The sequence below is a fragment of the Dasypus novemcinctus genome, chromosome 14 (genome assembly GCF_030445035.2).
Source record: "Dasypus novemcinctus isolate mDasNov1 chromosome 14, mDasNov1.1.hap2, whole genome shotgun sequence".
In the NCBI taxonomy this organism is placed as follows: domain Eukaryota; kingdom Metazoa; phylum Chordata; class Mammalia; order Cingulata; family Dasypodidae; genus Dasypus; species Dasypus novemcinctus.
Window position 1 is genome coordinate 104,813,566 of NC_080686.1, and position 26,028 is coordinate 104,839,593.

A 26,028-nucleotide genomic window follows, 5' to 3' on the forward strand; every position below is an offset into this window, starting at 1 on the left:
AGCACCACGGCCGGACCCTGCCCGCCCCGGGGTCTGCGTGGCTTCACGGGAGAACATCTTTGTCCCGCGCCACGTGCCCTGCCTCTGTGGGAAAGGACGCGCTCCAGGCTGGAAATAGCTGAGTGTGGACAGAAATAACCCTGGGCTCCAAAAAGAACATGGGAAATTAAATATGGAACGTTAGCGCTCGCCCGGCATTTTCCACGGCCATTATCTCATTTGGCAGGCTGGTATTTTTATCCTTCGTTTGTAGACAAGGAAACTGAGGCCAGGGAGGGAGTGGCCTGTCCCCTGCCTAGGGCCTCTTGCACCTCCCACCACAGGGCCTGCATCATGTATGTAAGAGCCTCTGTTCCCCTAGTGCTGCCCTCACTTGCTTCTCTGAGAGGCAAACTCCTATTCATCCTTCAAAACCCAGTGAAATGTTGCTTCCTTTGGAAAGCCTTCCCCACCCCTCAGGCAGATGAGTTGAGCCCTAGTATTGACCTCTGCCAGGACACCGGCCACCGTGGGTTAGAGCTGTGGACCCCCCCAGGGGCAGGGATCGTGCCTTGTTTGTCTCTGCTTCCCCCAGTTGCACGCCAAGACGCATGCATTGTAGGTGCTTAGTAAATGCACGTCAGTGGTGCGAAGTTGAGTGCCTTGCCCCTTCCCCTGCATTTCATCCCAACAGCCCCCACAGCTGGCACCCCGAGGCTGCTCTACTGATGTGGATGCTGTGGCTCAGAGAGGTGGCCCCCCTGCCCAGAGGCCACACAGCCCCCCCGGGACTTCACCCAGCTCTACAGCGCGGGCCTTTCTGGGGAGGGTGCCGTGTGCTGGCCCGGGCTGAGGTGGGACTCAGGAGGGCAGGGCTCCCTCCCCTGCACCCCGTGGCCCTGCTGTCCCCGGCCAGCTCTCAGGGGTGGCATCTCGGCCTCCCGCCGACCCCGGCACCCGCTCTGCGGGGCCCGCGGAGTCTCCAGGGCCTTCCTCCGCCCAGGCGTCCGGGCTCCCGGGCAGGCCTCGCGCTGCGCCAGAGGTGCTGCCCGTCTCAGCAGAGCTCCCCGAGGTGCCCCCTGCAGCCAGGAGGGGCCTGGGAGAGGCCCTGCCGCGGGAGAGGAGGCGGGTCCCGCACCCACACCCGGGGCCCAGGCGGCGTCGGGGACACCTGTGAATCACGGCTCTGCTCTCCAGCCCTCCCTCAGCCGGCCTCCCCCCTTCCTGTCCCCTTCGAGGGGCTCTTGAGGCGAGAGGCCTGCTGGGAGGGTGGGGCGGAGGCCGCGGAGCCGGGACGGAGGGGTGGGAGGTCCCGGGGCGGGCGCAGCACAGGGCAGGGAGAGCGTTTCGGGATCCGGCTTCGAGAACCAAGGTCTGGGAGTCGGGGGCTGTTTCCATCCCTGCGGCACCCCCAGGCCTCCGCCAACTCTTTCCCAGACCCCAGGCCCCCACTGGACCCCAGGCCCCACCTGGACCTGCGCCCCCCCTTACCCCCTGCCCCTGCTGAGGAGCCGGGGGGCAGTTTGCCAGAATGAGTCGGACGCCCTGCTCTTCCATACACCCCCGGGGACTCCCCCCGCCTCAGAGTAAGAGCCTCGGGGGTCTTCCTGTGGCTGCAATGTCCCCCACCCCACAGCCCCTCTGTGCTCAGCACCCGCCCCCTCGGCCACACGGCCCTGTAGACCCGCCAGGCTCTTCCCTGCCCCAGGGCCTTTGCACCCGCTGTCCCTCGGCCTGGGAAGCGTGTCCTCCTCTTCCGCTGGGCGGCAACCCCCTTTCCCTCTTCAGGGTCTGCTTGAACGCCGCCTCTTCGGAGAGGCCTTCGGGGTGGCAGGAAAATGGCCCGGTTACTCCCGTCCCCGAAACGTCTCCACACCCGGGGATGTGGCTCTGCTGTTCCCAGCACCCAGAGGGCGAGCCCACGTCTCCGCCCTTGACGCTGCGCTCGGCCTCGTGACCTGCTCTGGCCCGAGAAGGCGGCGAGAGTGAAGTTGTGCAAGTGCTGAGCCAAGTCCTCGCGGCTCTTGCTGTCCTCCCTGGAGCCCCGGGCCGGCCGGGTGAAATGGCCATGCGAACCTCTGGGGTGACGACAGGCCCTGTGGCCGACGCCGTTCACCTGCCAAAGGTGCGTGGAGCTCTTCTAGATGCTTGCCCCTGCTGGTCACAAATGTGTGGCTGAGTTTGGTCCGGATGAGCAGAATCACCTGATCAATCGAGGCCACTGAGTTTTGGGGTGGTTTGTTATGCAGCACCAGCTAACTGATACACTTTCTCTGTCCAGCTCCTATGGTGAGTGATTTTGCTTAAAATCTCAGCCCCTGGATTATTTTTACCGTTTTTATCACAACTTATGGTTCTGCCCTGGGGGGGCGCCCTTGAGCCGGGCCTTTGTGGAACGGGTCGGGGGGGTGAAGGAGGTGGGGGAAGGGGTGCGGGGGCTGTACAAGCACTCAGGGGCTGGCAGTGGGACAGGCCCCGAGGACCCTGAGAAGGGGGCGATGGCCCGTGGGGCAGCGCAGGACACGCAAGGGAGAGGAGAGGGAGAGGAGGCGCAGCAGGGAGGCGTGAGGCCTGGGGAGACGCGCCCTCTGGGGCCCCGTGGAGGAGCCCGGGGACTCCTCCCGCCTGGCCTGCGCAGGAATCCAGGCCCCGGGCGGGGCCGGGCTGAGCTCGGCCTTTGTGCAGCGGCCTTGGCGCCCCCTCGCTGCCGGGCAGTGTCCAGGCCCCGAGCCGGGGCCAGGCTCGGCCAGACACGGTCTCCTTCTGCCAAGGTGGAGCCCACCCCGTTCCCTCGCCCAGGGGCTCGCTCCCAGCCCCGGACCCCTGACGTCTGCCGATCCACCTGCCCGCCTGCTCCTTCCCGGCTTTGGGGCGGACGCCAGCGCCCTGTGGCTGGCAGCACGCGGCGGCTGCCTGTCAGGACATCCCAGGCCTCGGGCGCGTTTCTCCTCACCCACACAGCACGCTCGCTGCCAGGCTGTGTGACTCAGAGCGGGCGTCTGACCCTCTCTGACCTCGAGACGGTGGATGAGCTTCTTCACCTGGGGACCTCGGATGGCCTTGAAGGGGGCGGTGTGCAGAAAGTGGCCCGGGCAGTGGGATCCGCGGGGACCTGGGTGTCCAGCCTCTCCGGTCAGACCCCCCCCACGGGCACCCACACGTGCCCAGTTGGCCAAATGGGCCCGTTCGTACCCAGCTTCCCAGAGTGCGCTGCCCTGCGGGTGACGGACCTGTGTCCCACCCCTTCCTCCCAGGGGACCCCAGGAGGGTGCTGGCGCCCGAGCCCTTCCGTGGGCACCACCTGCCCGGTGGAGCGGCTCAGGGCGCCGGAGCACGGCCAGCACGGGGAGGTGGGTTCAGGGGGCCGCTCTGGGGACGGCGTCTCGCCAGGTGTCAGGCACGAGGAGCTGGTGGGCACTGCGCACAGCCGCCCCTGCCCCAGGCAACACCCAGGCAGCGCGAGGCGCTCCCGAGCGAGACACTCGGGCCAGCGGGCGCTGCCCTGCCCAGGTGTGCAGGGGGCGAGGGGACCCCGGAGGGTGCAGCCCCAGGCCCAGGCTGCCGAGAACGCCCCTGGGACAGGGCCTGGGAGAGGCCTGTGCTCCCCCGCCGGGCACGCTGCCCGCCTGTCTGCCAGGAAGACGAGCGCAGCTGCCAAGGCCTCCCCGCCCGCGGCCTGGCGCGGGAACTCGGGCGCTGGAGCACTGGGCCCCTGTCTGGGAGCGGACGCCAGCCTCTGGAGGTGGGCAGGCGGACACTGTCACTGAGGAAGAGACCCCAGCCCCGCTCGGGCCTGCGCGGGCACGTCCTGGGCACTGCCGCGCCCGCTGGGCCACATCTGCCCCTTCCCCACGCACTCCTGGACATGCAGGCGCTCCCTACGCTGTCGCCCACCTGCAGTGCTGGCCGCCCGCTCTCCACGCGGGCCCCTCCTGCTCCTCCAGGAGCGCCCTCGGATGCCACCTCCTCCTGGAGGCCCCCTCGGATGCACCACTGCCTGCTCCAGGGCAGCAGCGTACGCTGGACTCATGTTCGCCCACGGAGTCCCCGACGGCCATGTACGGACGCGGGCGCGAGGCACAGCTGGCATCGGGCAGGCCCACGGGGATGGTCCCCTCACTCGCTGGCCCGCTCGGTGCCAGGATGGGGGCCTGTGGGGCCCCTGGGGCCTGGGACGGGGCGTTCTCGCTGTTCTCTCCCCTCCAGCCTGGGGCTGCCTCGCCCATCTGGCCCAAGCGGGCAGCCCAGAAGGTCGAGGGCGAGGTGGCCGCATTGGAGCCCCGGGCCCTGGCCCGCGTCGCCATCCTCTCCTGGTCAGGAGGCCGCCGCTCCTCCGACACCCGCCCGGCGGCCTGGCTCAGGGCTGGCCCCTCTGAGGGGCGGGCGGCGGGGAGGGGACGGCGGGGCCTCGGGTGGGGGGTGGACACCTCCGCTGCCGCTCCCGGGCCGGCACTGCCCCCTGGTGGCCCCAGGTCCCTGGCGCCGTCATCCCGGTCCCTGGCGGAAGGCGCCTCGGGAAGGCGATCGCTCAGGGCCGCTGGCAGGCGGGGGGAGCCGGGGGGGCCCCTGCGCCCGCTGGACCCCGGGGTGCGTCCCTCAGCTCAGCACCCCAGATGCGTGCAGGTTCCCAGCGAGGCCCGGAGATGTGTGGCTTAGCCAGAGCGAGGAGCGCTGACGGGGGTCTTGGCTGTGGGGCGGGGGGCGTTCTGTTGGGAGAGAGACCCTCAAGTGACATCGGGCACAGGGGAGGGAAGGGAACCCTGCTGAACGAATGAATGCGTGAACGAATGAGTGAGCGGGGGCCTTCCTGGGGCAGCCCCTTTCCTTCCTCAAGGTGGCATCGCTAAACCGGACACACGACACCCCTGACTCACGGCTGCCCTCGAGGGAGAGTGTTCGTCAAACCCATTTGACAGAAGAGGAAACTGAGGCTCAGGGAAAGCACGTGACCTGCTTAAGGTTGGGGAAGGCGGCTTGTGGCCTCCCGGTGGGCAGGGCACCCCCAGGTACCCCAGCTTGGGCTGTTTCCCGAGGTCCCCCACGGCCGGGGCTGGGTGTCCAGGGCCTGCTGGCGTAGAGGGCGGTGCCGGGGTCCCACCCCCAGGGCCAACCCAGGCCCACGAGGGTCAACGGCCACTGTCAGTGCCTGCCACTCCTCGGACTCCTGGACCCCCTTCCCAATAAAATGCCAAGGACTCCCCAAAACACCAGCGATGCCACGTCATTGAAATAGTGAAAGGGGCACCGGTAGACCACGTGGCGTTTCCGTGGTGACGCGGGCGCCGTGGGGTCTCCCTTGGGGCCGGGGTGGTGGGCCCACGCTGGGTCCTGCCAGGCCGCAGTGCGCTGGGATGCACCGTACCCTCCGAGGCCCCTGAGGGCACCTGGCCCGCTCCTCTCGCCAGGGTCATGCCCCTATCCCACCCGGGACCCCCAGGAAGGCATCCCTCTGCCGGGGAGCCCCAGGAGCCCAGGAGGCCACGGGGCCGCAGGGGAGTGCGGCTGATGGGCACGCCCAGCGCTTTCCCGCGTCAGGCCTTGGTACCAGCTGGATGCCAAGGGTGAGAGAGACGCGGGCGAGGGGGCGGGCAGGGCCTGGGGGGCCAGGTGGGTGCCTGCAGCGCCGGGGCTGGGCGCCCTTCGTCCCAAGCCCTGGTTCACAGCGGGCGGGGGCAGTGAGGTCTCAGGGCCTGGGGACTCCTGCCCGCGCAGCTGCCTGTCCCCAGGCCTCCCCGCGCCGCGTCTCGGCACCTGCCAGGAGCTGACCAGGCGCTTGTGCCCCTGCAGCCCGGGGCACCGGCAGAGCTGTGCCCGGAGGGTTCCCGCGACATGGCCACACCGCAGGGCAGCCGGCGCCCCTCGCCTCCATTCTGCGCCGAGCTGGGGTGACACGCCCTCGGCATGGCTGACCAGCGGTGAGGACGCTCCCCGCGGAGACACCCCCGGCTCCTCAGCCCGGAGACGCGCCGCTGCGAGGCCGCCGGGACGCGCCTGGGAGAACCCCTCCTTTCCCAGGTGGGTAAACTGAGGCCACTGCCTCCTCCCCACACACCGCAGCTCTCCCTGGTCTCTGCCCCACCGAGGACGGGGTGGAGGGCTCTGAGCCCCCACCCAGCTGGGCCAACAGGCTGTGGGCTCCCAGGGAGCGGGACCCCCCAGGCCCTGCGGGGTCCTGACCCCCCCAGCTGAGGCTGCGGCATATAAGGTGAAGGGTGGGCATCAGCCAGAGAGCCAGGACGGGCAGGGGTGGGGAGGGCAGAACCCCTGAGGGCGCGGCGAGGGGCAGGGGTCCGGGCTGCAAGGCGTGGGCCTGCGATCTGTCCTGGGCTGGGGTGGGCATGAACCAGGCCAGCCCCAAGGGCGGCGGGCGCTGCTGCTGGCACAGGCGGGTGGGGGGCGGCTGAGCCCTCTGCGGAGCAGGGCCCAGCTCCCACCCAGAGGCGGAGGAGGGAGGCAGGCGGGGCTGGGTGGGGACTTCGGGCGGCCGGCGGGGACACCCGGGGGGCTCCGGGCGGGTGGTCGTGAGGAGATGGGGGGCACTCGGCAGGGGGACAGCAGCGCCAGGCCTGGGGGCCCGTCCCGCTGGTGCAGCTGCCCTGGGAGGCCCCTCCCCACGCGGCCCCTCCCCACGCGGCAGTCCCCCCAGCCTCCTGTCCTCCCCCTCCTCGCCCCCACGTCCCCCTGCACCTGGGCGCGCCCCTCCAGGCCGACCGCCCCACCCCTGGCTCGCTTTCCGGCCCCTGCCCCGGGATGGCAGCGCCCCCTCCTGGTGGCCCTGGGTGGCCTCGGATGGCCCTGTCTCTGAGCTTTGGTTTTCTCTGAATTGGGGCAGGGCCCCGCGGTCAAAGCCGTGGTCACAGCCCAGGAACCACCCTCTGGCCTCAGGCCCGCCCCTGCCCCCCATCGCCCCACAGTGCCTGGAAACGACCACCCCCTCCTGGCACCAAGGGTCCAAGGGGGCACGCAAGAGCCCCTGGGGTGCAGAAACTTCCGAGGCCAGCACAGTTGAGCAGCGGGGGGGGGGCCTGTCTGAGCAGGTGGGGGGGCGGCCAGGGCAGGCGTCTCCGCCGGGTGCCCCAGCCTGGCCCGGGCGTCCACCGCCTCCAGGAGGCCGGGCTGGGACACCGTGTCGCTCCTGCCATTAGCAGAGCGAATCTAAACAGGCCAGTGTCTGCGGCCACAGGCCTCCGGCCCACCGGCCGCCCCGTGCTGCCACCAGTGCCAGGCCAGGGGCTGGCGGAGCCACGGACTGGGCCCCGGGGCCCGGGTTCGAGCCCCCGCCCTCGCCGACTGCCAGTGCCTCAGTTTCCCCATCTGTGACATGGGGTGCTCGCCCCAACCAAAGAGGCTTGTCGGGAGGTTCAGGAAACGGGACACCCCGGCAGGCACTTGGTCTCGAAGATGGTGCCTCCACGTCGTTTCAGCCAGCGGACGGCCGGGGGCTCCGGGAAGGACACGGGGGCCGTCCCCGTCTCCCCCTGGGCAGGTGGCGCTGGGACCCGGCCTGCGCCCCCACCCTGCCTGCAGGCCCCCCGGCTGTGCCTCCCGCGCTCCCTGCCCTGGAGCGCCGGGCTGAGCTTGAGCCCCTCACCTCCGGCCCACCTGCGGGCCCCCCACCTGTCCACAGGCAATCACGGGGGGAGCGAGGGGGCGCGGAGGTCCCCGCCCGGCTCCGCGCCCCACGCCCAGCACCTCCCGCCCGGCCCCGGGGGAATAAGCATCATCACGCAGGACAGGCGTCACGCTGCAGGGCTGTTTACATTGGCTATAAATACACTCGGCGTTTTACATCACTTGGGCTTCTTGAAAATCCAGGGAGGAGGCCACGGGGAGGGGCTCAGAGCCTCGCGGTCCCAGGGACCCAGGACGGTCCCCACCTGGCCTCGGGAGGCTCCTGGGCCTTGGCCCCAGTGGAGGAGGCTGGAGGGAGAGTGAGCTGGCCATCGGGAGGAGGAAGCAAGGGTCTGAGGCAGCTGACAGGCCCTGATTGCCTTGGGGGCCCAGACAAGGGCGGCCCTGCTCCCCCGGCCCTCGAGCTCCAAGGCAGGGAAGGGGCGGGAGAGGCTGGGGAGGGGGCAGGGCACACTGGGGCGGGCCTGGGAGGGCGCGGGGCGGGCGGCCGAGCCCCCGGAGCCACGAGGCCCACAGTCCTTCCAGCCCCACGGCCCGGGCCTCGGCCCTTGGTGGGGGGCCGGCCTCCCGGGGGCCGGTCGGAGCCCCCTGCCGCGCTGCGCAGGGACTTCAGACGGGCCGGCAAGGGCGGGGGCTCGGGGCCTTCCTGGGCTTGGACCCACTTCTGCCCCGGGCAGTGAGGACCAGTGGTGCTGATGCAAGGGCCTGCCCAGCCGGGGTGCCGGGGCCCCGGGCGAGGCAGTTCCAGCGCGTGACGCTGGCCTCTCGCCGCCTGTGGTGTGGGCATATGGCGGCTTGGGGCCAGCGCGCAGTCCCCGGAAGGGTGAAGCTCTGTGGGAGCCCCTCGCCTGCAAGCCCGCCCTGGGTGGCACCGCCACAGGGTCAGCACTGCCCCCCGCCACGTTCTCGGCGGTGAGCAGGGACAGCCCGACCCGGCTCGGAGGGCTGGGGCCCTTGGGTGAGCACTGCCCTCTCGGATCGTCCAGGGATGTTCCGGCACCACGGCTGGCGCGCAGTAGGCACTCAGTAATGGCGGGCCCCACCCGATGGGAGGGACACGGGCAGGGGTGCAGAGGGGAGCCACGGAAGGTCATGAGTGTGGGTGACGAGATGATGACGGCTCTCCCGCTGCCTGGTGGGTGTTGGGGTTTGGTGGGGGTCCAGCCCCTCTGCCATCAGCCGGCTGCAAAGCCACTGCCAGCGCCTGACTCTGGGTTCAGGCCATCCTGGCGTCCCCCAGCCCCAGCCACACGACCGCTCCTGGAGTCAGGGGATCCCCTGGTGTCCCCTCTCCTGCCCGTGGGGCTGTGGCAGGACCCCTCCAGGGCCTTCCTGTCTCCTGCACCTTGGAGGTTAGAATATTTGACCTGGAGCCCAGCTGGGGTGCCCTGGTCACTGCCTCCCCTGCCTCCTGCCCCCCTCAACGCAGGCCATAGGTCACCCCCAAACATGGGGGCAAACGTGGGGCCCAGATTCCGGCCCCTTAGAATCATCTCAGCCGCTTCAGGGGCGGTGGCCAGGTGCAAGGGCGGGCCTGGGGCGGGGCTGCGCAGCACCCAGGGGTGCCCACCCCGTCTGGCAGTCTGGAGGGGCTCGTGGAGTGTGGAAACGCAGGGAGGCATGCGGGGTGCAGAGCCGGCGCTCGGAGGCCGAGTCAGGGCTGTGTCCATCCCAAGGAGGACGGGCGACAGTGCGAGGACCGCGCAGGCGGCCGCCAGAGCCCGCGGCTGGCTGAGGGGAGAAGCGGGGGTCGCGTGTGGGGGCAGCATGGGTGGGGGCCACCGGGGCTCTGGTCTTGGTTTTCCCGTCAGTCGGGTGGAGGGGTGTGGGCTCCCGGGGCGGCAGGCGGGGTCTGCCAGGAGCGATCCGGAGGGGGCTATGGAAGACGAGGACACAGGGCCCTGGAGGGAGGGGTGGCCCACCTGTGCACCCGTGCAAGTCAGCCTCCAGCACCTGGAAATGGGGGAGATGGCCCCCCCTTTGTGGGAGGGCCGCGGGTCTAAACATCAACCCAGAAAGCAAGGCCCTCGCGCAAGGCAAAAGGCCCCGTGGACGTCACGCCACCCAGCGGTGCGCGCCGCGGCCGCTCCGGGCGGGGTCCTGCATCCACGTCACGTTCATGTCTCCTGCCCCTTCCTCTCCGTCCTTGCTCTTCTGCCGCAGGGGTGAGGCGGCGGGGACCTCCTCAGGTTGTCTCGGTCCTCCTGGGAAACCCCAGGGCTAAAATCCCTTCTCCTCTCCCAGAGGAGCCCCTTCTGGGGGTAACATGGCCCAGGGGAGCAGCAGCTCGCGGCGACCTCTCTCAGTGTTGATAGACATAACTGCCCCAGAGATGGCAAAGAATTGGCATCCAGACCCCCACGCCACACCCGAGTCCACGGCAGACATCGCCAATCAACCGCAGCACGGCGGCCTCGGACTCTTTCTCAGTGCCCAGGCAGCCATTGCCAATCGATCAGGAGGAAAGCGATTGGCCACCTGCACCCAGCAGGGCTGCTCCTGACCTGGCTTGAGGAAGGGCCCCTGCAGCCCGGCCCGGCCCCGGCCTTCCGTCCCCCCGGCAGGGTCTCGCTGACTATGCCCGGGGCCCATTAGCCAGGGCCAGCGGGAGAGCGCGGGGGCTGGCCCCCAGGATGGGGTGGGCAGCACCCTTGACGCTCTTGTGCACGCTGGCCGCGTCGCCGCTGCTGGGCTCGCGCTCTGCCCCACGCCGGCGGAAGAGGCCGCGGACCGTGGCCTGGAAGCCGCTGGTGACGAAGCAGTAGACGACGGGGTCCATGCAGCTGTTGAGGCTGCTGAGCGTGACGGCCACGTGGTAGGCCACGAGGCTCACGGGGCGCGGCATGCCGGGCCACAGCGCCACGGCCACCTGGCGGGCGTGGAAGGGCGTGAAGCAGACCAGGAAGATGACGAGCACCGTCAGCAGCAGCTGCACGGCCCGCACGCGGCGCTGGCGGCCCTGGCGCAGCAGGCCCGGGCGCGACAGCGCGCACACGACGCGGCCCGTGAACACGCTGATGACCAGCAGCGGCAGCAGGAACTCGAGGACGGTCAGCGCGAAGACGCGGCAGCAGGGCCGGCCGCCCGCCGCCACGCCCAGCACCGACAGCGTCACGGCGCCCGCCGCCAGCCACACGAGTGCGCACGTGGCCTTGGCGCAGGTGGGCTGGCGCCAGCGCTGGGCGCCGTCGGGCCGCACGATGGCCAGGTAGCGGTCCACGCAGATGCAGGTGAGGAAGAGGATGGAGCAGTGCATGTTGAGGAAGTAGCCGAAGACGTGCGGGAAGGCGCAGCGCAGGCAGCCGCGCATGCCGTAGAAGACGGCGAAGCGCGTGGGCAGCGACAGGCCCACCAGCAGGTCCGTCACCGCCAGGTTGATGGTGTAGATGACGGACGGCGTCTTGGCCCGCGTGCGGCAGCAGAAGACGTAGAGCGCGAGCCCGTTGAGCACCAGCCCCGCCAGGAAGATGGCGCCGTGCACTGCCATCAGCGCCAGCCACAGGCCCGGGAAGGCCGCGTGCAGGTCCTCGTCCAGCCGGGCAAACAGGTGCAGCAGGGGCCCCTCCGGCCCGCTGGCGTTGGGGGCCCACGCCGCCGCCGTGGCGTTGGGGGCCGCCATGGCCGGGGGCCCCACCGGAGGCGCGGACGTTTCGGCAGCGGCCGGCGCGGTGTGCTGGGCCTGGGAAGAGGGGGGGGGACGGGGTCACCTGCACCCTGGCCGGGAGGCGGGTCCTGCCCGCCGGCCGGCTGCCCACAGCCCTGGACACCCCCCCACCGCGAGGCTTTGCCTGGGCCCTTTGCCAGCAGACGCGCTCGAATCCCAACCCCGGCAGTGGCCCAGGCGCTAACTTTTCCAACCCTGTTTCCTTACCTGCCCGAGGGAGGCAGAAACCCCTGCAGGACCGAGCGAGAAAACAGGGGCGACAGGCTGCGGTGCGGTGAGGCAGGGTGGTGCCAGTGTGGCCTTCCGAGTCCTGACCCCAGCTTGAATCCTCACTTGGCCTTTAATCTCTGTGGGGCCCCAGGCAAGTCGCTTACCCTCTCTGTGCCTCCATCTCCTACTCTGTACAGCTGGGATTGCGGAGTTGCTAGGAGGTGGAATGCAGCTAGTCAGGCGACGTAGTTATTGCCCAGGTGACCGTTCCGCCCAGGGGGAGCCTGGCACACGGTGGGCACTCACCACCCCCCCCCGGCTGCCCCCAAACCCACCCGCATGGCCCCGCCCTCCAGGCCACCCGTCTGCTCTCCCTCCGCGCGGGCAGGTGCCGGCTCATCGCCCTGGATGCGAGGCCCTGTGAAGGGGCCCCCGGGGGCACCCCGCCAGGCCCTACGGGTCACCACCCCCCTACAGAGGAGGACGCCGGGCCCAGGCGGGCGGCCCGAGGAGCCAGGCCGGGTGTGAGTCAAATAAACACGGCGTGTCCCCTCCCGGGCCGGCGGGGGGGGCCCTGTTTATGCTCCTGCCGGGCGTGTGGAGCTCGGCCGTGATTTATCCCTTTATTTATAAACGAGGGGCTAACCGGACCCCACCCCCGCCCGGCGGCCTCGTCCTCCAAATAAGGACATTTCTGGCTTTTTCAGGAGAAAGGAGAGGACTTGGGGAGCAGCAGCGCAGGGGGGCGGGCTCGGAGGGACGATGGGGGGTGCGGAGCCCTCTCCAACCCGCAGGGGCCGGAAGACCCCCTCCCGCTCCCGAAGGCCCTCCCGGCGGCCCAGGAGGGGGAGGCGGCACTGGCCACCCTGCCCCCGCCCCACGGGCTCCCGCTGCCAGCTGGCCGGGGGGCATGGCAGAGGGTCCTCACTGACCAAGGACCGGGGGTTCTAGCGCAGCCCAAAGCCGGGTCCGGCAGGTTTGGCAGGGTGGGCGCCGGCTGCTGGGAGGCTGTGGTTGCAGCCGGGGCCCGTGTCCCCCAAGCCCGCGCTGGCCCAGGCCCCTGCTCGCTGGCCCCCCACGCGCTCGGCTCCCCTGGCCCCTAACTGGGGGCACCTGAGCTGTTGCACGACCCCGTCCTCCTCCAGGACAGGTGGGCTCGGGGAGACGGGCAGCAGAAGGGGCACAGCGCACAGCCCGTGAGGCTGGTGCCAGCCCCCCGTGCCCCCGCCCTGCCGTGAACAAAAGTGGTGCGCGGACGCATCGCCAGAAGGAAGGGTCCGAGCAGGCAAGCGGAGCTGGCCCAGGGGACGGGACGGCCAGGCGGGCTGCATTTGGATCCCCGTCTTGGCGCTGCAGCGTCCCCCCTTTGTCGGGAGTAGGCCCGCGTCAGTGTCACATCAGAGATGGGTTGTGAGGGCCACGGGACGTTTCCTCTGGGACATAGTCCCAGGATGACGCCAGCCGCGGAGCCTGCCCTCCCGGAGCGCCCCGGGGCCACCGCGCACGCTGTGGCAATGCGCTCGTGGCGCTCCAGCTCCCGTGCCCCTCGCAGAGGCCATGCAGGTGAGCAGGGGCAGGGCCAGTCAAGCTCTCACCAACCCTCAGCTTGAGCCTGACCTCCGACGCAGCCTGCCCTGCTCACACTCTGAATCCAATTACTCAGCGAGCCTCGATCCCTGACACTGAGATGGGACCCTAATTACACTCTGCGCCCCAATTCCAGTCACACACTGAGCCCTGATCCCCATCACAGGCTGAGCCCTAATCCATTACGTTGAGTCCCTGTGACATAACAAGCTTTGTCACACTCTGAGACTTGATCCTAATTATACTCTGTGCCCTGATTCCAGTCACACACTGAGCCCTGATCCCCATCACAGGCTGAGCCCTAATCCTGGTCACTTGTTGAGTCCCTGTGACACAATGAGACTTGTCACGCTCTGAGACCTGACCCTCATTGTTTTCCGAGCCCTGATTCTGGTCACAGTCAGCCATGATCCCAGCACACACTGAGCCCTCAACCTGATCATATTCTGAGCCCTGATCCTGGTCAACACCCTAAGCTTGTCCCTAGTCACTGTCTGAACCTTTACCCTAGTCACACTTGAGCCCTGATCCCACTCACAGACTTAGCTTTCACCCTGGTCACTGACTGGGCCCCAATCCCCATCACAGGATGAGCCCTCAATCTGATCTCACTCTGAGCCCTGACCCTACTCCTACTCTGAGCCCTGATCCTCATCACAGGATTAGCCTTGACTCTGGTAACTGACTCAGCCCTTTTCACCATTGTAGGCTAAGCCCTGATCCCGGTCACATGCTGAGCCCTGACCCTGGAATTTCCTACACTCACCCATTTCTTTCCCTTTTCTGTCTTCTGAGTCTGGGGGGTCTCTGTCTTTCTATAACAAGCCCCCCTGCCACCCCATCCCAGTTACTCCCCCAACCCCCCGCATACCCATCCCATTCACTGCCTAGCTTCTCCCAGGCACTACGGCTCTGATTGAATCATCAAGCAGCCCCAGCCTGGGGTCCTGGCCAGGCTCGGCGTGTTGGGGCAGACCCCTTCTCTCGCTGCCCTGGCCCTGGGGCCCAAGGAAGAACATTCCTGCTCTGGGGCTCGGGGTCCCCACCGGTCTCCCGGCCTCAGTGCCGCCCTGATGTGCCCCCCCCCATCGCGTATCTGGTCTTGTCCTGGATGTGCCCTTCCAGTGGGCATGCTGGCCCCTTGACAGGGCCGCCCACCCCTGCTCCCTCAGCGCCCCGTGCCCCTGCTGTCCTCTGGGCTCTGTCCGCTCCCACTAGCCTCCGCCGTGGCCCCTGCCCGTCCCCACGCCTGCGGCCCTGCCCTCCTCCACCGTCCACCCCGGGCCCCCAGGCCTGCCCTGCCCACCAGGGCTCTCCATGCTCCCCCTGGGGAGACGGGGTTCAGGCCGATGGCACAGCCGGCGATGGCGGGGGAGGGGCAGGCGCTGGCACAATGACAGGGACGACGTCACAGCAGCGGCCAGCCCCGCGGAGGGCAAGGGGCAGGCGGGTCAGCCTCTGCCCACCCGGGCCCTCTCAGAGCCTCGGTTTCCTTGCCGGTAAGCGGTGTCTCACAGAGCCTCCTTCCTGCGCCTTCCGGGAAGGCCCCAGGGTGGATCTTGGGGGGGTGCGCGGCTGAGCCCAGCTCCTCGCCCCCCCACCTCCCACACCAGGACTCAGGCCCACCCCTGCCAGGAAAGGCCGGGACGCGGACCCCAGCCGGCCCGGGCAACGTCCCCAGCCACGTCCTCGGCCCCGAGGGGGCGGGGGGCACCCAGGCGCGGCCCCTTCGTGGCAGACGGGCATGGCGGCACCCCGGCCCTGCAGGCTGCCCCCCCCCCGCCTCTAAATATAGCCTGGAATGAGAGAAAAGCAGTGTGCCTCGGGGGTGGAGGAGAGGTCTGCTCCTCCTGGGGACATCTGGTCCAGGGAGGCACGGAGCTGGCCCTCCACAGGCCCGCAGGGCAGCCAGAGGCCTGGGTTCAAGTCCTGCTCGGCCACTCTCTCAGGTCAGGCAGGTCAGTGGGCCTTGCTCTCCTCACCTGTTAAATGGGCACTAGTGCCTTCCACAGACTGAGGGCAGAGGCACAGCCCTGCCCTGGGAGCTGGTCTGAGGGAGAAGGCAGAGTCCTGCCTTGGGAGGCTGGTCTAAGGGGGGAGGCACGGCCCTGCCCTGGGAGCCAGGTCTGAGGGGCTCAAGGTCTGGAAATGCACCAGGGCCGCCATTCCGGCTGGGTGGCTGCCAGCCAGCTGCGCTGTCCGCAGGCCCAGGGCCGGCCCCGCCTGCCCACACCCGGGCATGCCAGCAGCTGGAGGGGGCAGGGGACGGGAGTGCAGCCTCCGAGTCCCCGCTCCAGCCAGGACTGCCCCGCCCGCAGCTGGCTCGGGCCTCAGCGGCCTCACCGGCAGATGGGCGGCTGGAGAGGCTGCGGGCTGCTGGACCGAGGCGTCGCCAAGCGCACAGCACCTGCTCGACGGGGCAGCGAGGGACGAGCTGGGTTGGCGGAGTGGGGAAGGGGCAGGGGGCGGGTTCTGCCCAGGTGGGGCCTTCGAGGAGGGTCTTGAAAAACCTCGGGTGAGCCAGAGCATTGGGGGAGACGCACAAAGGTGCGGAGGTAGAAGGGGCTCCCCTCGAAGAGGCGGCAGGACGGCGGCTGGCAGGGGGCTCCACACGCCCCAAGCCCCTCCTGGTGAGGCTGCCGGGAGGGGAGGCGGCGGGACCCCGGGGCTGAGCGCCCGCTCGGCCCCCACCCCAGCCTCCCCTCTGCGCTGCGCTCCCCCCACCTCCCCTCCCCCCTGTCTCGGAGGCCATGCGGGGCCACAGAAGGGAGGTCGGGACTTCCTCCAGCCGCCGGCCCCCTGAGGCCTCGGTCTCCCCGTCTATACAGTGGACGGGCGCCGGCTCCCCACGGCCCACGACAGGCCTGCGCCTCGGGCACGTTCTCTGGACCTTGAGGCACAAGCCCTCTGGACCGCTCCCGAGGGGCCCCCCGAGAACGGGGTGGCGAGCGGGGGCTGAACCCCGGGGCCCGGCCCAGGCGCCACCCAGCCCAGCGCCTCCGAGGAGGGGGCGTCCCTTGCCCGCCTCCCTCGGCCGTCCGCGGCTGACGTCCCTGGGCCCGGGCCCTGCTCCGGGCTCCCGCGACGCTGAGCTGGGTGCCGGGGCCTCAGGGCCCCAGCCTGGCCACACGCACCGCACCAGCCCTGGGGCTTCTGCTGGCACCTCTGTCCCATCGGGCCACTGCTGGCCGTATTCCACAGGAGGGCCCAGAGAGGGGCATGGGAGTGAGCCAAGAGGGGAGACCGAGGCCTGAGCGTGAGACTCAAACACCCGGACCAGCTGCCCGGAGCCGCCGTTGCGGGCTGCGGCCACTGGGCCCAAGCCACTTTGCGTTTCTGTCCCTTGCAGCTAAAGTAAACCTGACCACTGCCCTCTGGGGCCAGCCTGCCTCGGGGCAGATGCCTCTTCCTTCAGAGAGCCCCCCCCCCCACGATTGCCTCAGGCGCACCTGCTGCCTCTTCTGGGCTCTCGCCCCACCCCCAGCTCTGTCATCGCCTGGCAACTCGTCAGGGGTCCTCACTGGCCCGTGAATTCCTAGAGAGGAGGGGCCTGCCCAGCAATGCTTACGGAGTAAAGGAATGCGTGAAGGCCTAGCTTGCATGCCTCTGAGAACGGGGAGCTCACTACCAAACAGGTTAGCCCACTGCATTGCAGAACTTCTCTGAAAGTGAGGACGGTCCTTCTGTATTTTAGCCTAAATTGGATCCTCCTGACCCCAGTCCATGGTCTCGGGCTGGGACATGCCTGCTTCCTCCCCCCCCTCCTGCTGAGGAGCCCTGGGGGGAGAGGCCAGAGCCGGCTCTGGGCGATCGGGACGACCTGTGTTTAACGGGTGAGGACAGGGGCAGGGTGGCCCAGCCCCCAACCTGCCCTGGCCGAGCTGACCCTCGCCCCAGGCTTTCCCGCTCAGCTCCCAGGTGCCCCACAGGCCCCGCCCGCAGACGCCCGACTCCCTCGTCCCCCCCCCAGCCTCTGAGGCCCAGCAGTTCCATTTTTTTGGGGGGGGATACTGAGGGGCAGGGTGGTGAGGGGCGGAGCCCAAGATCACATCAGGCAGGGCAGGGTCCAGCTATCCCCCCGGGCCCGAGCCCCAGTGTTAGGGGCCACCGTGGTCTGGGAGAGACGGGCGGCTGCAGTGGGGAGCCCTGCCCGCCACCCTCCATTCACGCCCGCATTTCCTCCAGGGCCCCCGGGCCTGGCTCAGGACAGACCCTGCGCGGGGCACTGGGAACCCCAGCCCTGCCCGGCAGGCGCCCTCGGGTGGGGAGATGGACCCTCACTGAGTGGCGGTCACCGTGACGGGGGTGCGTGTCCAGGGAGGAGACGAGCCCCGTCTGGGGGGTGGGGGCGGGGGGCTTTCTGGGAGAGGTGACGAGCTCAACATGGGTGGGGCCTGGGCTGAGCGGCCAGGGCGGCCGCGGCACCCGAGGCCGTGAGGCTGCGGCCGGAGCTGACCCTCAGGGCCTGGAGCCCTGCGGGCGAGTCAGGACCCGGCCCGGGCCCGGGGGGGCTTCTGGCCAGCGGAGAGCGCGCCCCCTCCTCGCAGGCCCCTGGGGCTGCTCACCGCCCGCGCCGGAACCCCGGTCTCTTCTCCCGTGACGTGGGCACGGCCACATGTGGCTCCTCGGGGCTGGGCAGGGGCGGGCAGGGGAGCAGCGGGCAGGCAGGGCTGTACCCTGAGACCTGCTGCAGAGCCGTGGGGGCAAGACCGTGCCCTGGCCCCAGCGTGTCCCCTCCCCGGGGGTCTGTTGGCCACCCACAGGGGCAGGCTTCCCCCCCCAGGGGCGTCAGGCCAGGGCTCCTGGGCAGGGCTGGGGTGCCCCTCCAGTCCCGTGGGGTCTCCCTGCCTGCACCCTCTGGGTGCCCCGAGCATGCCACGCAGGCCCTGCCTCCGTGCCTTCGCACAAGCTGTTTCTACCACCTGGAGCCCTGCCCACTCTCCCTCCCCTCCCTGGCCCTGGCCTCATCCTCGGGCGCCTCCTCTGCCCCCACCCCGGGCTGGGGGTGCCCCTCCCCGGCCCTTCCTCCTGGTGCCTCCTGCCCCCGGGGGGGCTGCACTCCACGGGCCTGCCCGCCCACTAGACAGCAGCGCGGAGAGGGGGCTGGGTGGGCTCGGAGCCCCACTGTCCCTTCAGGACCCAGGCACGGAGGCGGCAGAGGGTGCCCTGTGAGCCCCGCGGGACGAGGCCCCCGTTTCTCACCCGGGCACGGGATGTCCTCCCCCCTGGCTGGCCCCCATAGCCCCCCAGCCGGCTCCCAGGTCCTAGCGCCGTGCCTCGCTCCTGACCAAGCGGGATCACCACCTCCTCCAGGAAGCCCCCCCGGTTGCCCTGCCTGCTGGGGCCCGCACTTGTCTCCCCATCAGCGCCCTCAGGGCTCTGGGTTCAGGCCTGGCTGCCCCACCCACCACCAGCGCGAGACCCTGGGGGCGTCATTCTGCTTCTCTGAGCCTCAGTTTCCTTGCCTGTGTCCCGGGGAATCACCTTTATTGAATGAATGAATGAGAGGCCAAATGAAGGCGTGAAGTCGGGCAGAGGGACTGGAGGTGCCAGGTGGGGCCCCCGCCCGGGCGGAGCGCGCAGAGGGTGCGCCCCCGAGCGCTGTGGGCCCTGGTCTCCCGCCTGGCCGCGGCAGCTGCGACACGCGGGAGGCCCACCTGGGAGCGCGCGGGACCCCTCAGCGGGGCTCAGGCGGGAGAAGGGGCATCTTCGCGCCAGGGGTTGGCGCTGCCCCTCTCCTGGGGCCGGAGCTCGGGGAACGCGCCGGGAAGCGCAGCCTCTGATGGAGCCGCGAGGTCCCCACTCCCAGATGTGCTGTCCCCAGGCACCCGGAGCCAGCCCAGGGCACGCGCTGCCGCCTCGGTGCCCCCCACCTAGGGGGTCCCCGCTCTGCCTCCCTCTCCCTCGACCGATGGGCACCTGGACGCCCTGGCCAGGGCGCTGCAGGACAGGAGGGCAGGACCTGCGGCTCTGGGTAACGGACCCTGTGCAGGGGTGTCAGGGCTGCCACTGTCCCCTGAGCTCTCTGTGGTGGCCTGGTGCTCCCTCCCTCCGGGCAGCGAGGGGGACAGCTGGTGGCCCAGGCAGTGGCCAGCTGCCTGCGAGCGGCCGAGGACCCCACGTCCTGCTGTGGCGCACGTGCCAGGGCCCTGGAGGAAAGCCTGCCCCCCTCCAGCTCGGAGCACCTGCCCTGCAGGACACCTGCCACCCGGGGTCTACAGGTGAGGATGCAGAGGCCCAGAGAGGCAGGGATGTGCCTGAGGTCACACAGCACGGGGGCAGTGGATCTGGGACTCGAACCCAGTCCCTCTGGTTTCCATCCGGGACGAGGTCCTCCCACGGGCTCCGAGGTGGGGAGCGGGGAGAGGGGGCCCGGCGCCCCATGCACCTGGGATCCTCGGGGCGTAGGAGTCCCCACGTGTGCCCGTGTGTGCTCCAGCCATGGCCCCGACGGGGCGACCCGCGTGCCCTCGGAAGGCCAAAATAGCCGCGATTGGGAAATTATCTGCCTGTTTATTTTTACAATTATTCTTGGGTTAGTGGCGTCTGTTTTGGGACGTCACCTGCTGTTTCTGGCTGGGCTGAGCCTCCCTCCGTCCCCCTGGAAGTGGCCGGCCTGGCTGGGCCGTCCGGGAGGGGCCAGGCCTCCCTGCATTTCGGGGCCCTGCACTTCGGGGACCCCCCGGCCAGGGCTGCCCCGCGCCAGCAGAGGAAGAGGGGTGCGTTGGGCCTCGCACCTTCACGAGGCCAGCCTCAGCCGCAGGCCCCACCACCCGACAGTCCCCGCATCTCCAGGTCCCACTGGGGGCCCGGCCAGCCCCCCCCCGCCACCCTGGCTTGACCCCCCCTTGCCCGGATGGCTGACCCCAACACCCCCGTCCCCATCACCCAGGTGGATGTGCCCGGGGCCTGTCCCCCAGCCCTGCACCCCCTCTGCCCTGCGGTCTGTGCCACCGCCCTCCCCAAGCGGCTCTAGGTGCCCTGTAACCCCCAACACAGGGCAGGGGTGCGCTCTGATCGCCCCAACCCGCAGGCGCCCGCCGACATGATCCCCCCCACGCCAGATCCATGCCACCCAGGGGGAAACAGAGGTACCGAGAGGCTGTGGCGTGTGCGGGGGTCACTCAGCGGGGGCTGGTGCGCTGGTGCCGTGCAGGGCTCGCCCCAGGGCATGGCCGGGGGTCAGGGGCCATGGGAGGAGCAGGGGGACAGCGTTCCCGAGGGCACAGCCCGTGCAAAGACCCCGAAGGGACGAGCCTCGTGTGCTCAGGTCACAGAGGCTGGCGAGGCCGGGGCAGTGGGGCAAGGCTGCAGGGGAGGCAGGGGCTGGCCTGGGGGAGGAGGACTGCTTCAGCCAGGCCTGTTTGGAGGGGGAGCCCCGTTGGGTTTGAGCAGAGTAGGGACTGGGCGTAGTTCAGGCTCGGAGCTGCCTCGTTTGGGAGGCCCTCCCTGAGCACCCAGCTGCCTGCACCCCTCGCCTTGCCCTGAGCACCCAGCTGCCTGCACCCCTCGCCTTGCTCTACGTTCCTTGCAGCCGGCGTCCCACCACCCGGCCGCGCCTACTTCTTTGCTCTGTTTGTTGTCTTCCCCGCTGGACTCAGGGCTTCAGGAAGCCCCTCTGGCCTCTTGGAACGTCAGTTTTCTCATCTGTAAAGTGGACACGCCCATACCCGCCTCCTCTCATCAGGCTACTGCAAAGACGAAAGGGGCGACCCCCCTGCGGGCTCCCAGGTGGCGTCCGAGCGCCCAGTTCCCATGCCCCGGGGGCCATCAGAGCCGCAGACCCTGCCTTCTGCCAGGGGGCCTGCCCCGCGTGGCTCAGAGGGGACAGCCGCCCCCTTGGAGAGCGGGAGCTCTCAGGACCCCCCGGGGAGGGAGCCTGGGGCAAGGATGGGGACGAGTGGGCAGGTCCAGCAGCCTGCGAGCGGCCGGCCGCCGCCCCTTCCGTTCCCAGTCCTGTCTGAGGCCGTCCAGCTGCTGCGCCTGCCCTGCCCGGCCTGCCCTGGCCACCGGCCAGGCCCCAGCCCGCCGCCCCTCGGGACCCTGTGCCGGCTCACACGGCCACCGCAGCCTCACCGTCGCCGCCGGGAGAGCCAGGAGGCGGCCGGGCCTTCCCCAGACCCCACGCAGCTGGGTGAGCGGGCTGCCCGGGCCTCAGTTTCCCACCCCTAGAGTGCAGGGCAGGACCAGGCTGGGGCAGAGGCCCCGTGCCGCTAGAGGCGGGCCCCCTCCCCACGGTGCGTGCCCGCTCAGAGGCCGTCCTGTCCCTCAGCACGGCCTGGGCCAGGGGCTGCGGTGGCCGAAGTGCAGGACTCCCCCAGGGTCTCTGGGGCCTCCTGACCCCCCCGGGCCTGGCCTTCGGGCTGCCCCACTGCCTTGACAGGTGGGGAAGATGAGCTCCAGCTCTGAGCACCCGGCAGGTGCGCCCTGTGGGTCTGTTTCAGTGAATGAATGGTTGAATGAATGAAATCCAGAGGAGGGGCCCCAGCAGGACAGGCGGAGCTCTGTGCGCCCCCCAAGCCCGGGGCCTCACGGCGGGGTGCCCCCACACGCCCGGCGCCCTTGAGAGTGCTCCCTGCCCTCACACAGCCTGGCCCTCCCCTGGGGCCTCAGTTTCCCCATCTGTACAGCAGACTCAGCCGCAGGACCTCCGCGCCCCCTGGCAGTTCTGAGCCTCCCTGGGCTGGAGGGCACTTCCATGGCCCCTCTCCCCTTTCCCCGGGGGAGTGAGGCTTCGCTGGCACCCCCAGCTCTGGGGGCCCCCTGCCTGGCGGGGGGAAGGAGACCCCGGGGTCCCGGGCGGGGGCACTCACCGCACCTTGGCCGGCGCGGGCCGAGCGGGAAGGCAGCTCCGGGACGGCTCTGCCCGCGCCCCGCCGCCGGCTGCCTGGGCCCTGACGTCACCCCGCGCTCCGCGCCCCTTTTGGGCAAAGGCGGCGGGGCCGGGGGCGGGGCGGGCCCGTGGGAGGGGCGAGCCGGCGCCCTCCCCACCCCCGCCGGCCCCAGAGGCGCCCGGCCCCGGGGCCCTGGGCGAGGGTCCCCAGGCAGCCTGCTCCCCACGGGCGCCAGGTCCCCACGGCCCCGTGCAGTGGAGGGGGACACTGAGGCACCGCGGGGCAGAGCCGAAGCCACATCACCGGCGGCGGGGGGGGGGGGGGCATGGTTCCCAGGCCTGGGGGAGTCAGGAGGGCCCCGGGCCGTGGAGAGTGGGGTCCTGTGGGGCCGCGTGCGGGGTGTGGCCCGGCCTCCGCCTGGGGGGGGGGGCAGGCGCGTGAGGATGCGGTGCCGGTGCTGCCGGGCAGGTCGGGCCCCCGCGCTGCCGCTGCGCTTTGGCGCTGACAGCTCCCGGGCGTGCCCGTGCGCCGTGCCCGAGGCCCCGCACACGCGGTATCCAGCCTCCGCGCCCACGCGTGTGTCACCCCGGGGGTGGACGGGGGACGCGGGTGGCTCCGCAGGGACCCGCACGCCTGAGTGTGTTCGTGGGGCCGTCAGCAGCCCGAGGCCCACGCAGGACCCGGCGGGACCCCCGGGTACGTGGGCAGCTTCCCGGAGGTCCCCTGAGGACCCGCGCACGAACAACCTGACGTGCCCGGGCAGCGTTAGCGGCCGTAAATCTCAGCGGCCGGGACACCCGGACAGACGCCAGAGTGCGGGCGGGACCAGCGAATTCCAGGGTCAGGCTCCGGCCGGGCCAGGTGGGCCGCCCGCCTCGGGGTCGCCTCCCCTTTCCTGTCCCTGCGTCCTGCTCATGCAGGACTGTGGTCATCCGACAAACATGTACCAAGCCGGGCGCCGGCACCCTGGGGGCACATCCCACCCGTGAGGGGCACGGCAGCCGTGGAGCCCACCGCGGGAGTGGGGAGGGGGCCGTCAGCGGGCGCTCCATGGAGACAGCAGCCGCGCTGGGGCGGCGGGCTCGGGAACGGGGGCAGGCGGCCAGGGGGCTGTGGGGCAGCGGGCGGCGGCCCCTGCAGAGGCCAGTGCCAACCGCGCGACGCGGGCAGGAGCAGAGAGTGGGGGACGTCCACGCATGCTCGAGCCCACAGGGCACTGGGTCCCGCGGCAATGGGGAGCCATGGAAGGTTCTGGGAGAGGATGGTGCTGTCACTGTGGGCAGCCCCCCCCCCCCCCCCGTCCCCAGGCTTCCTGCTAGGACAGGACTGAGCCCACCATGACCTTTGTCCCTTTAGAACAGTCGCTCCTGTGCAGAGAGGTGCAGGGACCCCCAGCCCCTGCCCCTGGCCGCTCTGGCTCCTGGCTGCCTGGGCAGGGGTCCAGGGCTTAGCTGGCTGGCGGCGTGAGGGTTTAATAGCCTTGCTTCGGGAGGGGGCGAGGTGGCCTGGCTGTGGGCCGGGCAGGACGCCGCCAGCGGAGGCTCAAATTTTACGAGCTGAGTCACGGGCAGCCGGGCCTCCTGCCCACCTTTCTCGGCTTGCTGCCAAGAAATCTCGGGGCGGCCCCTGGGGGCTCCTTAGGGACACCCACCGCCTGGGGAGCTGCCTGGGTAGGGCCAGGCCCCGATCGGGGTGCAGGGTGCTCCGTCAGCACTGCCAGGGCCGTCGGGGGGCTCTCCTCGGGGCCCTGCCCAGCGGGTGTCGGGGAGCACAACGTCCCTACCCGGGGGAGTTGACGGGTGAAGGGCAGTGCCGTCCGTGGCTATCCGTGTCCACTGCCGGCGTGGCTGGTCAGGGCCGCCGTGAGCCTCAGGGATGATCTTGGGGGCCTGGTGGACCCTGTGGCTCCCGCCCCATCTCCCTCCCCAGGCTTGGCCTTGACTCTGTCTCCTGGTCCTAGCATGGGCTCTGAGAGCCTGGGGTCCCCGGAGGAAGGAGTCTGGGGGTGCGGGGAGCCTCTCCTGCTCACGCTTGATAACGAGGCATCTGGAAACGGCCTTCAGGATGCACAAGCGTCTCTGGTTCAAGGGCAGTCGCAGCGTGGCTGGCGCCTGCGGCTCTGAGGGGTGCCGGGAGTGGGGGGGCCTGTGGGGAAGGGGCAGGTGAGTCCCTCTCCCCCGCCCCTCACTGGTGCCGGCGGCCCCAGGCCTCATCTGTCCTCCCCGAGGCTCTTGTCCCGGTGCCACTTGATGTAAACAGCCCCAGGCCCCTGGCTGTGGTCTCCTGCCGTCTGCCCAGGGTGGGTCCAGGGGAGCAGCCACCGGGGAGGCTGAGCTGTGGCAGGGGCTGCTTGGAGCCTCGGTCCACCTCCGGCTTCTCCAGGCATGGCCCCCGAGGCCAGAGAAGCTGGAGAGCTGCCCAGAGGCCCAAGCGGGGTGGGGGCGGCCACGGGCCAGGCAGGGCGTCCGCCTCCGGGGACTCCGCCGCCCCTCCCGGGCGAGCTGGGGCCGTTCGGTGTCTTACATGTTAGGGGCGGTGGCTGGGCCTGTGGCAAGGAGCAGACAGTCCCTCCTGGTGGGGGACCGAGACTGTGGCCCCAGCCCACGCGGGCACAGGGCGGGGCCTGGCGGTCGGCCCTGCTGTGGGGAGCCCTGGGTGGCCTTGGCAGAAGCCTGGGGGCCTGTGGCAGCAGGGGAGGCGCCCCAACAGGGAGTGGGGGGCATGCGGCTGCCAGGGCATCCATGAGAAGGCAGAGGGGGAGCCCCAAGTCTCCAAAGGGCGGACCCAAACCAAGAGGGCTTGCTGGAGGAGGCGGCTTACCAGGCGATGGAGGCAGGACGCACGAAGGCCCTGCTCGCTTGCACAGCCCTGCAGGGCGAGCGCAGCCGTGTGGCCCTCTTCACAGATGTGGAGACGAGACTCGCCTCTCCCGCCCTGCACGCACACACAGCACCCGCCCCGCTCCAGCCCACACGCACGCACACGCATGGGTGACACGCATAGGGTGCGGACGCATGGGTGCACGTACATGGGGTGCTCATGCATGGAGTGCAGATGCATAGGGTGCAGACGCACAGGGTGCACACGCATGGGTGCTCACACATAGGGTGCTCGTGCATAGGGCACAGGCGCATGGGGCGCACACGCATGGGTGCAGACACATAGGGTGCACATGCACAGAGTGCACAAACCCAGGGTGCTCGTGCATGGGGCACACACGCACGGGGTGCCCACACACGGGGTGCCCATGCATGGGTGCGCATGCCTAGGGCGCAGACACGCAGGGTGCACACGCGTGGGGTGCAGACATCCAGGGTACACACGCACGGGGTGCACACGCATAGGGTGCAGACACACGGGGTGCACACACACGGGGTGCCCATGCATGGGTGCGCATGCCTAGGGCGCAGACGCGCAGGGTGCACACGCGTGGGCTGCAGACGTCCAGGGTACACACGCACGGGGTGCACACGCATAGGGTGCAGACACACGGGGTGCACACACATGGGTGCTCACACGTAGGGGGCACACGCACAGGGTGCCCACGCATGGGTGTTCGTGCCGAGGGTGCACACAGACAACCATGTGTTCACACACACACACACACACATGCGCGCACACCCGTGTGTGCGCACGCCCCTCCCCGCCTCCTGGTCAGTGTCAAGTCCTGGCAGCCTCTGCAGCCCCCCCAGGCGGGCGCTGAGCCTGACGGCGGAGGAGGAAGCCTCTCCAAACAGGAAGCGCGCTCCCGGGTGGCATTCTGTCTTCCCCATGTCAAACAGCCCACCCCGGCCCGGCTGGTGGGGGGGCCCCTCCCCGGCCCGCGGAACCCTCCCTGGGGTCTGCACGGGCTCCCTCGGCGGGGCAGCTGCAGGGGGTTCTGAACTGCAGCCTGCAGAATGGGCCAGAAGACCCCGGGCCCACTGAGGTGGCCCACCTTTTACAGGCAGGGAAACTGAGGCATGGAGTGGACCGGCCATCAGAACTCAGTTGCAGCTTGGCCCCCAGAGCCTTCTGGCAGTGCACCCCCTCCTCGTGCCCCCTACCCAGGGCGGCTTGGAGGTGCTCGGGGAATGGGGGGCGTTGCTCCAGGGCAGCTCCTCTGGGAAGAGAGGACAGAGG

The 26,028-nt window shown here is 70.1% G+C and overlaps 1 protein-coding gene across 1 annotated transcript; it reads right to left on the reverse strand.

Annotated features, from left to right (window-relative positions):
- Window positions 1-7,718: 7,718 nt before the first annotated feature.
- Window positions 7,719-21,940, reverse strand: GPR20 (G protein-coupled receptor 20). The gene is made up of 3 exons (XM_058276104.2): window positions 21,886-21,940; window positions 11,483-11,699; window positions 7,719-11,290 (listed from the first exon to the last, which is right to left on the reverse strand). Exon 3 carries the CDS (start codon window positions 11,228-11,230, stop codon window positions 10,187-10,189), a length of 1,044 nt encoding a protein of 347 aa, XP_058132087.1. The 5' UTR covers window positions 11,231-11,290; window positions 11,483-11,699; window positions 21,886-21,940; the 3' UTR covers window positions 7,719-10,186.
- Between the last annotated feature and the right edge of the window lie 4,088 nt (window positions 21,941-26,028).